The sequence below is a fragment of the Centrocercus urophasianus genome, unplaced genomic scaffold (genome assembly GCF_019232065.1).
Source record: "Centrocercus urophasianus isolate 14NV4802_14NV808 unplaced genomic scaffold, USGS_Curo_1.0 seq_12, whole genome shotgun sequence".
Taxonomy (NCBI): Eukaryota; Metazoa; Chordata; class Aves; order Galliformes; family Phasianidae; genus Centrocercus; species Centrocercus urophasianus.
Window position 1 is genome coordinate 7439422 of NW_024884364.1, and position 12371 is coordinate 7451792.

At 41.5% G+C, this 12371-nt stretch overlaps 1 protein-coding gene across 3 annotated transcripts; it reads left to right on the forward strand.

The window, feature by feature from the left end:
- The first annotated feature begins 4395 nt into the window (after positions 1-4395).
- GPR15 (G protein-coupled receptor 15) lies at positions 4396-7073 on the forward strand. Of its 3 annotated transcripts, none has more exons than XM_042810253.1 (2): positions 4396-5411; positions 5507-7073. In XM_042810253.1, the coding sequence occupies exons 1-2, from the start codon at positions 4432-4434 to the stop codon at positions 5637-5639; spliced, it is 1113 nt and encodes a 370-aa protein (XP_042666187.1). In that variant the 5' UTR covers positions 4396-4431; the 3' UTR covers positions 5640-7073. The 3 variants fall into 3 exon arrangements, with proteins under 3 accessions (XP_042666187.1, XP_042666186.1, XP_042666185.1); XM_042810252.1 differs by having other exon boundaries at positions 4396-5310; positions 5400-7073; XM_042810251.1 differs by having other exon boundaries at positions 4396-5638.
- The last annotated feature ends 5298 nt before the right edge of the window (positions 7074-12371 follow it).

Here is a 12371-nt window from a genome sequence, read left to right on the forward strand (position 1 = left end):
TAAAAATGGTGGCTTTAGTTTTTCATAAGCACTTCACACAGATAGTGCAGCAGAAATCCCCCAGATTCCTCTCAAACCTTGTTATTGTCTCCCTGGTTTTATTTTTGCCTTCTTAGGCAATGTATGTATGTATGGCACAGAAGAGCTAAGGCTAATTTTCACAGAGATAAGACTTTCCACATACACTTCTTTCAAATCTGAGCAGAACCAGTTTGTTTTAATGACATCCACTCATCCAAACAGGCCCCTGGGCAGCCCGATCTAGTGGGTGGCAACCCTGCCCAGGGGAAGGGGGCTGGAACTGGATGGGCTTTAAGGTCCCTTCCAATCCACTCATTCAGTAGTATCCAAACTTTTTTGACTGTGCCCTTCAATCAGCGAAAAACATTTGAGCATGCACTCTATTATGTGTATATTTATTTAAAAAAAACATACACTACTGTAATAATATATTATAAAACAAGCACAAAAATAAAAATTAAAAAGGAATCAAAAATATTTTTATTTACTAATTGTACCAAAAAGTATTTTCTTCCCATACTCCACACTGGAGATTGTTGCTCCAGATTGGAAACTATTTCAGCCCTTCTCGGTGTACTGGTTCAAATTCTGTTGGTAGGCACTCATCTGGTTTCCTCTGAGCCTGTCTCCACCATGGCTACAACATACTAAGGCAGTTTCAGCCAATCTTTTTTTATTGGCCTACAAATCTTTGTTCTTTACAAAAGGTTTTTGAAGCACAATCATTTAGAAACTACTACACTTTCTTTTACGGCCAAATGAAGCTGTGTTCCTTCTCAGCATTTATTGTCATTAATGCTTTACTGATGCATACCTCACCTGAAATAAATTCCCGTGCTTACATAAAAGCACTTTCTGTACATGTAGTTCTGCTGTGCATCTTTTACTCACTTTGCCATAGCACTAGAAGGCTACCATAACATGTGCCGCAGGCTTTACCCATCAGAGAACGGTTATGTGAAATGTTCTCCCTTGCTACAGCCAGAAAAACTGCTGAGGCTTTACAAGAGTAGGATTATATTTTAATTTGTCCTGCTGTACCTATCTAGCAGTTGCCTTCAGTAAAATGACCCCAGGAAGGTTTAAGAAAATGGTGCAAGCACTGACACAACATGCTTCACAAGTGCATTTTAGAAAAGCGGGACCATGAGAGCAGATGTGCCGAAGCAGGACAGACCACATGCATGGCCACAAATACAGCACCTGTCACAAGTGTGCGATCACAAAAGCTTCAGGTTCATTCTCATGTTCAAAACAACTCAGCATCCGGCGGCTGCATGTTTCACATTGCCTCAATGGGACTATAGCAAAGGTTGGAAAAGATGAGCGCCTTGATTGGAGAAAAACACACCAAAGCCAAGCTGGAGGCTGCTGCTTCAGTAAAGCGTTTTGTCCCTGGAAACAGGCAGACTCATCTGGGGAGAAGTGGGAGAGGGAGGAAAGTACTGTAGACATCTACAGTAGGATGGGGGTGTAGTAGGAAGGGGGTGAGGAGAAGGTGTAGGCTGTCCTGGTGACAACATATTTTGCTGTGTTTCTGGGATCTTGGTGCATCATGTGCTCGGCTTTCTGAATTATCTGAGCAGCAAAGTTGCGAGGGGAGCTTCTTTGTGCTGAATGTTCATGAGAAGTTATCTCTCCTTCAGGGAAGTGAACTCTGGAAGAGGCAGACCCTGCATGAAGATAAGTTTCATGCAAATCATTCATACACACACACACACACAAAGTCAAGACTTACAGACAGTTACAGATGGCTTCATCATTCATGACACATCACAGTATCTTTGCAAATGCTCTGTCCGGATGAGGCAATGTCTGTAAAATGGAAGTCACAGCAACAGCCACAACTCTCTTCAGAGCATTCAGCAAATACAGAGCACACTCCAGAGAACGGAGCTGATCCCATCCATTTTTTTTTTTTTTTTTTTTAAGTAAAATCACAGAATTGTTTGAGTTGGAAAGGACTCTTAAAAGTCATCTAGTCCAACTTCCCTGCAATGAACGGGGACATCTACAGCTGGACCAGGTTACCCAGAGCCCTATCCAGCCTGACCATGAATGTCTTCAGGGACAGAGCATCCACCAACTCCCTAGCCAACATGTTGCAGTGCCTCACCACCCTTACCATAAAAAAACTTCCTTATATCTAACCTAAATCCTTTTTAAACCTTTTTAGTTTCAAACCATTTCCCCTTGTCTCATCATAACAGATCCTGCTGAAGGGTTTCTCCTCTTTTTTCTTATATCTCTCCTTTACAACAAAGTGAGGAACTACAAGCACAAGCTTAGATGACATGCATACACTTAATTCTGTGGTTTCATTAAATTTCTTTAAAAGTTTTTTTTTTTGAGTACCATGAGATTAAGAGAGGGTGGAGTCAATTTCAAGGAGCGCATAGAGATGTGAGGTGGAGGGAGAGAAGTTTATGCCTAATGTATAAATCTTGTGACTGCATGTAAGATGCTCTGCATCTAAGTGCAGAGTAGAATAACAGATGCCCATGACTGCAAGTGAGGAAAAGCTATTATACACAGACTGAAAGGTTCAACGTATCTTCTACTCCAGCACAGATAAAAAGAAATTGTCTCTACCATATCACTTCTCAGATCTTCTTGGAATTATAAAACTGAAGCACATTTCTCAATGTAGAAATAAGTAAAGATGATTACAAAAGCACCTCTGCAATGAATCTATCAAGAAACATTTCTGTAAACTGCAAGACATTTGGGCACTTTTATATAACCCCAGTTGAAAAGTAGGTGTATCTTTTGTTTTCTTCAGATGCTTGGCAAATGGCTAAAAGATGACTTTTAGCCTGTTCAGGTTTACAGTTCCGCATAGGGTTACAGGATACAAATGGATAATGTAAGCCAGTCTCTTTTTATACACCTTGATCTTTTCTCACAGAGGCCTCTATGGGTGAACAACACTCAGATAATTAAATCCTTACTGAAAAACCATCAGCGAGAGTTCATTAGTGCCCCACTGATGGTGTATATAACTGGCTGTTGTATATACTTGGTTCTTTATTAATCATCAGCATATAGAGGCGTGCGAGTGCCCGTCTAAACATCTCTCGATCTGACAACCATGCATGTAACAGCAGCTGGCTGCTTGTCCAGGCACCTGGAAGTCTAACAAGAACCCGGCACACTGGAGCACGTAACCTCAGCACTGGCAGAGTGATCCTGAGGGCATCCATAGTGCACTGGATGAGACTGATTTGCTCTGTGTGACTGAGTTGCTTTCAGCCTATATGGAGACGTGTGCATGTAAGTGGATGTGGCCTACACGCCTGGACAGCTCTCCAGGAAGCAGTTTGCTCAAAGTTTGAAAATCCCAAAGACATGACAGGTCTGTGAACACGCAGGTGGGAGGGGAAGGAGAAATTGAACTGATGTGCAGAAGAGAGAAAGGATGATGTAGACCAGAAGATGTTTGAAATTAGCACGCACTGACAAAGTCGTGATAAATACAGTACTTGAAAAAGGGAAAATTTTCATTTGCGTTTTGCAACGCTGAGAGCTGACTGTAAGGTAAGGCAAAGTTGGACTAGTGGGTGAAACTGTGAATGAAAGATGGAGAAAACTGGGGCTTTTTGGAAGAGAACGCCATAGCTAAGAATGGCTCAAAGATGTGGAGGCTTCACAGGCAGGAGGAGCAGGACCATGCCACCGAAATGCAGAAGAAATCATGGCACATCAACAAACTGTCCTCTAAATATCAAACAGATTGGTAAATCTGAGTGTGGGAGTGCCCAGGTGGGAGATCTGGGGGGCTGAGGGACAGGAGGGGGCACTGGCAGGGCAGCGTGAGCCAGGGACGGATACCGAACAAGTACAGGAGACCACAGGTTTAAATATTTTTGCCTAAGCACATTCATATGACAGAATTACTCTCAACAGAGAACAATCATAAATGAATAAAGAAAATATAAATGCCTCCAAGCCTCAGAAAAGCTGAGCTTGCAAAGAAAGATGAAGAAAGTAGAGTCCAAATTCACCACTCCCTGATTTCTTCTGAGCTGGTATAATCTCTAGCCTGCAGACAAGTAATATCCTGTCCTAAAAATTTAAAACTTCAGAATCTTGAAAACAACTTTCCTTCCTCCAAAATAAAAGCAAAACCCAAACCCAGATTGCTTCTACAAGCAAATATAAAATACAGATAAAATCAGATCTAACTTTAAAAAAGCAGCAGCTCCTTGTTCTGAAGATGGGGTTTTGACTAATCAGAGATGCTCATCGCTTGTCTGTTTCCTACACGATTGGCTAAAAGGGTAAGAATTACACCCCAAAACCACTTTTCTCCTCCTCCCCCACTCCTCCCCCCTTACATGCTAGCATGTTTTTAAAGAAGACCACGAGGGGAAGGGAAGAGGGGAGCTCAGAGCCTTCATCAGCCTCAAGATGAGGACAGCTGGGCCAGAAATGGATCTCATTCAGCTTTCGCCTGTGACTACGGTCACTTTCAACTATGATGACTACTACTACGAGGACAGCTGCCAGTACGAGCAGCTACAGCATATGACTGCTTTCCTCCCTGTCCTGCCTGTCCTGTATGCTGCCGTGTTCTTGGTGGGCATTCTTGGCAACTCCATCCTGATCGTAGCCTTAGTCTTCAAGCGACGGGTCCAGAGGCTGATTGACATCTTCATCATTAACCTTGCTGCTTCAGACTTCATCTTCCTCATCACGCTGCCATTCTGGGTGGACAAGGAGGCATCAGATGGGATATGGAGGGTAGGATCTTTCCTCTGTAAAGCTAGTTCTTACATCATCTCAGTCAACATGTACTGCAGCATCCTCCTCCTCACTTGTATGAGTGCAGACCGGTACCTTGCCATCATGTATCCCTCCATTGCTAGAAGGGTCCGAACCAGATCCTATTCCAGTGCACTTTGCTTCTGTGTCTGGCTGTTATCCTGCTGCTTAGGGATACCAACCCTTTTGTCCAGAGAACTGAATGAGCGCTACGGCAAGATGTACTGCACAGACAAAGACGTGACAGAATCCAAACAGATCACATCACTGACGATTTTAATCCTGGCCTTCTTCTTCCCGCTGTTGAGCATTCTGACCTTCTACTGCTCCATCACAAAGAGACTCTGTGTCCATTACCAGAGATCTGGGAAACACGATAAGAAGCTGAGAAAATCTATCAAGATCGTCTTCATTGTGGTGGCTGCTTTTGTCATCTCTTGGGTGCCCTTCAACCTCTTCAAGCTTATGGCCATCCTGTTGGGACTGCAGAAGCTGCCTGACTGTTTCCTTGACACGGTTGCCCAGGTGGGCATGACGGTGAGCAGCCCCTTTGCCTTTGCCAACAGTTGTGCCAACCCTTTCATTTATTACTGCTTTGACAATTACATCCGCAGAGCCATGCTCAGGTGCCTGTGTCCGTGGGTGAAAGCCAGCAGCGGCAGCACCATCTCCGACACCTTGGACACTCGCCTGAGCCACTCCTTATCCAATTTCATCGCAGGGGAGTACACTGCAAGGAAGAGGAAGCGCTCCGTGTCCCTCTGACTGGGAGCCAGGACCACGGAGGAAGGGACCTCTCTTTCCAAAGGTGGCAGGGAAAGAATAAAGCAAGAAAAGGGGCAAAAAAGAAATAAGCGGCACAAGCAGAGCTGCAACTGTAGTGCAGCCAGCACTTCAGGCTGGTGGTACAGCACTTCCCTTTAAACTCAGGTATATTGAATAGGAAACTTTAACCACAGAGCTACAGTTCACAGAGATCACTGTGTCACTGCGCAGCACAAGCCTGAAACTGCTGTGCTGAGAGACATCCACCTAGGCTGCTGCTGGAACTGCAGCCTGGGTGCTACCAGCTGCGAGCACAGTCAGGCCATCAGCCAAAGCTGCCCCCAAGCAATCTTTGAACTTAAACACATAGGTTTTCATTCTGCTCAGAGCAAGACAAAGCAACAGAAGTACTTCTCTCTGGTTCCTAGCTTACTTGCAAAAATACTGCAATGTCCTGTAAAAAAAACCCTGATGAATTCTCCTTTTTTTGGAGGTTTTCTGTATTTAGAAATGCAATGTTTTAATGAATTTGTGTTACTTGCTCTTGTAACTTGAGTCTTGTGCATTTTTCTTGAAGTTTCAGCTTCTTGATTAAGAGATTAAATATGTTTTAATCAAAGGAATTCAAGTCAGTTACTAGACCCTGTGGTTTCCAAAAGCAAAAAAAAAAAAAAAAAGACAGCCTGAAGGCAGAGAAACCAGAAGACAAGCAAAAGAAACTGCATTTAAACCTTTTGTTAACAGCAAACAACCAAAAAAAAAAGAAAATAAGAGAACACCTTCGCACTTTTTAAGATGGTTTGGAGGGTTGTGACACAATTTCTGGTTGCTTGGCTTGTCTAATGCTACAACATTCTGGGTCATTCAAAGTGTACGTTTGCTTTCTTTAGGTGCAATCACTTCATGTTAAGATGCAAGCAAAGTCGAATGCAAACATGCCTGAAAAGCAAAATGAGCCAAAGTTTCACAAATGTTTGACTGAAACAGAGAATGCTGAGAAACCTTGGGTGCAGGAGCACTCACAGAAAACGAATTCTGTGAGAAAAGTAATACTGTTTAAGTTCATTGGTGGAGTTAAGCTCCATAAATAATTAATAATAATTAAAACTCTGTGAAATTGTCTTCTCCCTATCCATCAATCTCTGGGAAATGTAGAAATCTTACATTTCATATACCGTAGAGGAGATACCGCTAGCCCAACTGGTGTTAACTCTGACAGTAAATGGGATGGGGAAACAGAGAAAGCTCCCTATTTTTAACAGCTATAATACCTCTTAGAATTACAAACTGAACAAATAAGGAGTTAAGCAGCTCATTAGAAAACTGGTGCGAGACTTCTGCTTCTAAATGCTAATGATAGAAATGTGTGCTTAAAAGAAAAAAACCAGAGTGCAATGTTTTAAGGTGCCCAGTTGAAATAAGCATTAGACTTGTAACAGTGCTGACACCTCAGGTATGTTGCAACATCTCAGATTCTGTTGTGCCTTTTGTAAAATGTTTAGCTTAATATATTACTGCTTGTCATATTGTAATAAAACAATAGCATAAAGCATCCAGATTGTGTTACGTGATAGAGTAAAAAAAGCTGTTAGAAAATGTCCTTCTGCATTTCCTGATTTTTCAAGATTTCTATTTCTCTTTTTTTGCATTTAGCCCTTAAAGCTTTTGAACGAGCTCGCACAAAACCCACAAAAGGTCTTGACTTCAGTGGCAGAAGTCATCATAATGTGATAAAATAACATATGTATGTGGAAACAAATCTTGAACTGCAGTAAGTAAAAGATCTTTAATGATACTTACAGGCCTGTAAGATCTGATAAGATAAGAATGTATAAAATCACATTCAACTCTGCCAATGAGAAAGAAAAAAGCTCAGCAAATATATATCTTCAGGTCTACTTTTTAACTATAAGCTGGTACTTCCACACAATGCTATAGAGTGAACCCCTCCCCATTTTACCAGGCAGAAGTTTGAAGCTAAAACTACTGTCTCAATTGGCTCCTCCCAACAATCCATTTTACTCCCTCTACTTTACTATTATGTAATGAATGGCTTATTTTTTTGTAATTGTTAGAAAGGAAGAAAAGGAAGAAAAGGAAGAAAGGAAAGAGAGGAAAGAGAGGAAAGAGAGGAAGAAAGGAAGGAAGAAAAAAAAGAAAAGAAAGAAAAGAAAGGAAGAAAGGAAGGAAGAAAGGAAGGAAGAAAAGAAAGAAAAGAAAGAAAAGAAAGGAAGAAAGCAAGAAAGCAAGAAAGCAAGAAAGCAAGAAAGCAAGAAAGAAAGAAAGAAAGAAAGAAAGAGAAAAATCTGTGAGTTGCATTTCAAATACTTTGTGATCCTTATTACTGAAAAAAATCACTCTCTTGTTTTTGAAGAGTGTTTCCTCAGTAAATCAGACTCAAGTTTCCATACTAGCCCCGGGGAAAAAAAATAAAAGCCAAATTAACTTGCTACATATTGCAAAGCTTGAAGAAAATCACCACAGCAAATGTTTCATACAAAGGAAAAATAGTATAAAGGAAGCAACTAATTAAACAAAGCAATGTAACAGACTGTGTGTTTCATCCATACTACAAGAGCCTGATGACTGCAGAGTCCTTCATGGTGTGTTATGGAAGTGATGCAATTCTAACATGCCACTTGCCTTGCTAAGTAATTTGGACTTGTTAAAGTAAATCTGAGATAACTACATCTAGCAAATGTAGATTTTGCTCGTCTTTTTTTGTCTGTTTTTATCTAGGTTTTCCGTTCATTGTCATGAAAATGGAGCAAGCATTACTAGAAAAACTGTCTGCAGATCTGTGTGGGAACATGTACATCTGCCTATCCCACAAAGCTTTTCATGATTTCAGAGATATTTTTGTAGTGCCTTGGAATGAAATCAAGACCTTTGAGGTTTTGCATGAAAACAACTACAAACAAAATAAACAATCTAGAGGTTAGTGCTCTTTCCTGAGATGTACACAATTAAAGTTCAAGTGCTTCTATTCTTGATATAAGATATATACCTACTCAGATGGAACTGCTGGTCTCCATTCTTGCTTCAATGAATCAGCATTCAATGAATTTTGTATCTTAACACAAAGGAAAATTGTATCCAGAATCAATGTCTGTTTAAAAGGGCAAGGAATTTAAGCAGCCTTCATCTCAGCAGTAGATGTGCCAACATGAACTGCTGCACAAAGACACTGATACATCCAAAAAAAATGTGCTGATTGCTGCACAGGAACTGTAAGCTCATTGAGAAAAGGAGTTTTTATGAGTGTTAGTAAAGTGTGTAGGACAAAGATGCCAGCTCATGAATGGGGCCACTTACATGCATTTTCAGGAGTTACATATTGCTGGAATATCAATTTGTTATCCTTGGATGATTATTTATAATCATGAGGTCAACAGAGATTTGTGAGTAGATCTGCAGGCAGTCAACACAAATCATTACATGCTCCAAAATTTCTGACTGAAAAATGATTTCAGCTCTTCCCATCTTTAAAAGGTTTCACCCAGTTAAGGACCTTATTAGATAAAGGCCTGGCAAATGAAGAACAGGAAGAAGTTACCACAAATGGCTTAAAGCCAGTTTTACAAGGGCAAATAGATCTACACAGACATGTTACCAAATATGTCAGCATTCTGCATGCAGTCAAAGAAACCATTCACAGGAATGAGGAAAGAGCTATCTAAATTGATGATCAATGGAAACATGCACTGACAATGTATTATGGACTCACATAACTACTTGTGTTACCTAATGTCACCTACAGGGGTTGCTCTGTAAGACCATGAACAGCCCATATGACCTAATACAACATTTTAATATTTTACCATAAAACCTGCAATTAGTGCATTCTAGGTTTCAGTAACAACCCTGTTACTGAAAGCACCTGCACACTTTCCAGATATGGATCTTCAGCATCCTGCTGGAGTCCTGCTGCAAGTGACAGGAAATTTAGGAGAACCCTCTAAAGGAGCTGAGTACTCTATGCTCAAAAAAAAAAACAACAGAGGGAATCTGGCCCCAAACATGTGGGTGTCTAAGATGGGAGTTAATAATAAAGTAAAAGAGCATGAAATATGGGAGATGAGAAAGTGGATTGTGGGTACCAACAGCCTTCAAGAACAGTCTTCCACACATTACTCAGTAGAGAAGCCTTAGCAAAAGTCAGGCTGGTTGAGTTGATATTTATTTTTAAATATGAATGGAAAGGTATGTTTTCTTTTCCAAATTTACTGCTTCTGCATTTTTGTAACAAATTACAGCAGCTTTGGAAGTAAAGGCTACATGTTATGATTGAGAGCACGCAACATTACCAGTATCAAGCATCTGCATTACAACCAAAATACATCCTTTCAAACTTCAAAACAGTTTCCTTATTAGTAAGAGATTGTATTCTTAGTCAGAAGCTCCCACTATGTCTAGTTAGTGAACTTACTTCCCCCCCCCACTGCTTGCTTGTCACATTTTCTAAAGCTCACGGAATTCTACAAGAGGCATTCCAATAACGGATCTCAGAAGAGATCGATGATTCTCCAGAATTTTGGACTGCATTTTGCTGCTTTGTGCACTGGAGTAGGGCACAGGGTAGGTAAGGCAGGAATCTGTGTTCAAAAAACATGCTTCCCACAAAGCAATAATGACTTCTGAGGCTTTCATTTGAGGATGTCTAGCTTCAGATCCTCTGCAAAGCAATGATTTTCAGTACGCACTGAGTACCCACAGCTGCCACTTGAAGGATGCCCTTTCTTTTACCCTCAGTTTGAGGCAAAGCAAATCAGATTGTGAAACTGTGTGGCACTTTGCTCAGAGAACGAAACTTAGACAGCGGTTTTAAAATCGGTACGCAAAATGACCAGAAAGACAGAGCTAAAATGCAAAGAGCATCTTTTCCACTGAGGAAGCACATGTATAAGTAAATACTCAGTAATTATTTAACTTATATAGCAGCATGCACCTGACGTGACCACTCTCTTGACTTCTCCATGTGCTGCCTAAACACCTGCATGACCACACACCCTGAGCCATCACCACCCATTTCCCCTGTAACCTACTCCTCACCCTCCCTCCCCTGGGAACCACAGAAACACTTACCCACGCCTCACACACAGCAAAACAGTTACACCACAAAAAAAGAAATAGAAAAAAAAATCATTAACAAAAAGAAAGGCAGAGGGAAGGGAAGGAAAAAGGGAAGGGAAGTAGGAATGAAATTTGCTATAAGAAGATGCCCATGAGAAACTAAGATGCATATAAGAGGACATGTCAGAACAGAGCCCTTGCACAGAAAAGGGAAAAGATTTAGCATGAGGAAGGTAAAGAACAAAGCTGCAGTAGCCCTTATAATCCAACAGTTTCCAGGGCCAAAGCTTTGACAGAGTGAAGTGATGGTGATGCGGCACACTCACATTTGTGCAGTTACTTCAGAAATCCTTGCTGAAAGATGATGGAACCCTCCCACTATTCTAATTTTTAAGACCTTGTGCAACTTGACTAACGATGCTTATGTGTCCCTACCTCCACTGCCACCTAAATAAATGTCAATGAAAGTTGGTGGGGAAACTCCCCTTTTCACTGAAATCATCGGGAGTTTTGTATGGCTAACTTCAGAATAGCCGAGATTTGGCTGAGTGATAAGACTGAAAGCCTGACTCCACAGACTACGCAAACTTAGCAGAGATCTCAGCAGGATCAGCATGCCCTCTTTCAGAGTTCATGCGAGTGATTCATCTCCAGACAGTCCAAGGACCCACAAAGTTCCTAAAATTACATGGTCCTAAAGATCCATACAGATAAGAGCATCTCAGTAGATGCTCCCTGCTGTGCTGCCGGACTTCCTGACACCATCAGGGGCACCTTCCTTAAATTGCCTTTCAGCTGCTTGGGTAAGACATAGGGCAACATCATGGCATTTAGGCACAATTTAGCTCTCTGCTGAGGTATGTATACTGTAGGCACCCAAAATCAGCTCAGGTTTCCAAGCTGCCATGTGGCTACCACAGCTCTGGCAGCACCAAAGCCAGTGCATCACACAGAGAAACACCTTTGGTCTGTGCGTTTGCTTTGTGTGTTTCAAGGCTGAGTCTCCTTTCTTGTGATGTCCTGGGACAGTGCTCACTTCAGCCAGACTTGAAAGCCAGAGATGGAGAGTAAAGCTAAGCAGCTTAAAAAAAGCCCAAACACTAAAATCTGTATTTGCCATAAGACTTGATAGGAAAGCGTGTACCCTAAATTGGGTCTTGTGAAAAGGTCCAGGGGAAGTGAAAAAGGAAGACTACAATAAAAACAGGATTTCCAAAACACTGCACATAGAGAACAAGGACCAAAGTATACATTTTCAATCTTATAATTAAACTAAAACAGCAACAGCAAGCAGCTACCCATTCATCTTGCTCGGAATCCAGCCTTTGTATGGCACTGCATACAGTTTTATGAGATCGAAACCAAAGCATGGCCTCCTGCCCCACAGTGGGTAGGGTTTGTTTAGTGTGTGAGACACAGGTGGAGCAGAGGTGACAGATGTGGAGAAGGGCTCTTGTCGGCTGACAGAACAACACATGACACATGGCCTTCCTTTTATTTTAACTGTGCACTCTGACTCACGCTTTAAGGCAAGTGGCATTACCAGTGCAGCACAGCCAGAGGGGACCTCAGGGAGTCATTTCTATCACCAGCAAATACATGTCAACTATCTTTGACATGTATCTGTCAAAAAACATAAGCGTAGGCCATCATTTCTCCTCAGAAATTCCATTAAATGTATCAAAAGTCATGAGCTCCTGTACAAATCTGTTGGGAGGATTCCTTTCACTGCTCTTCAACTCAATGGT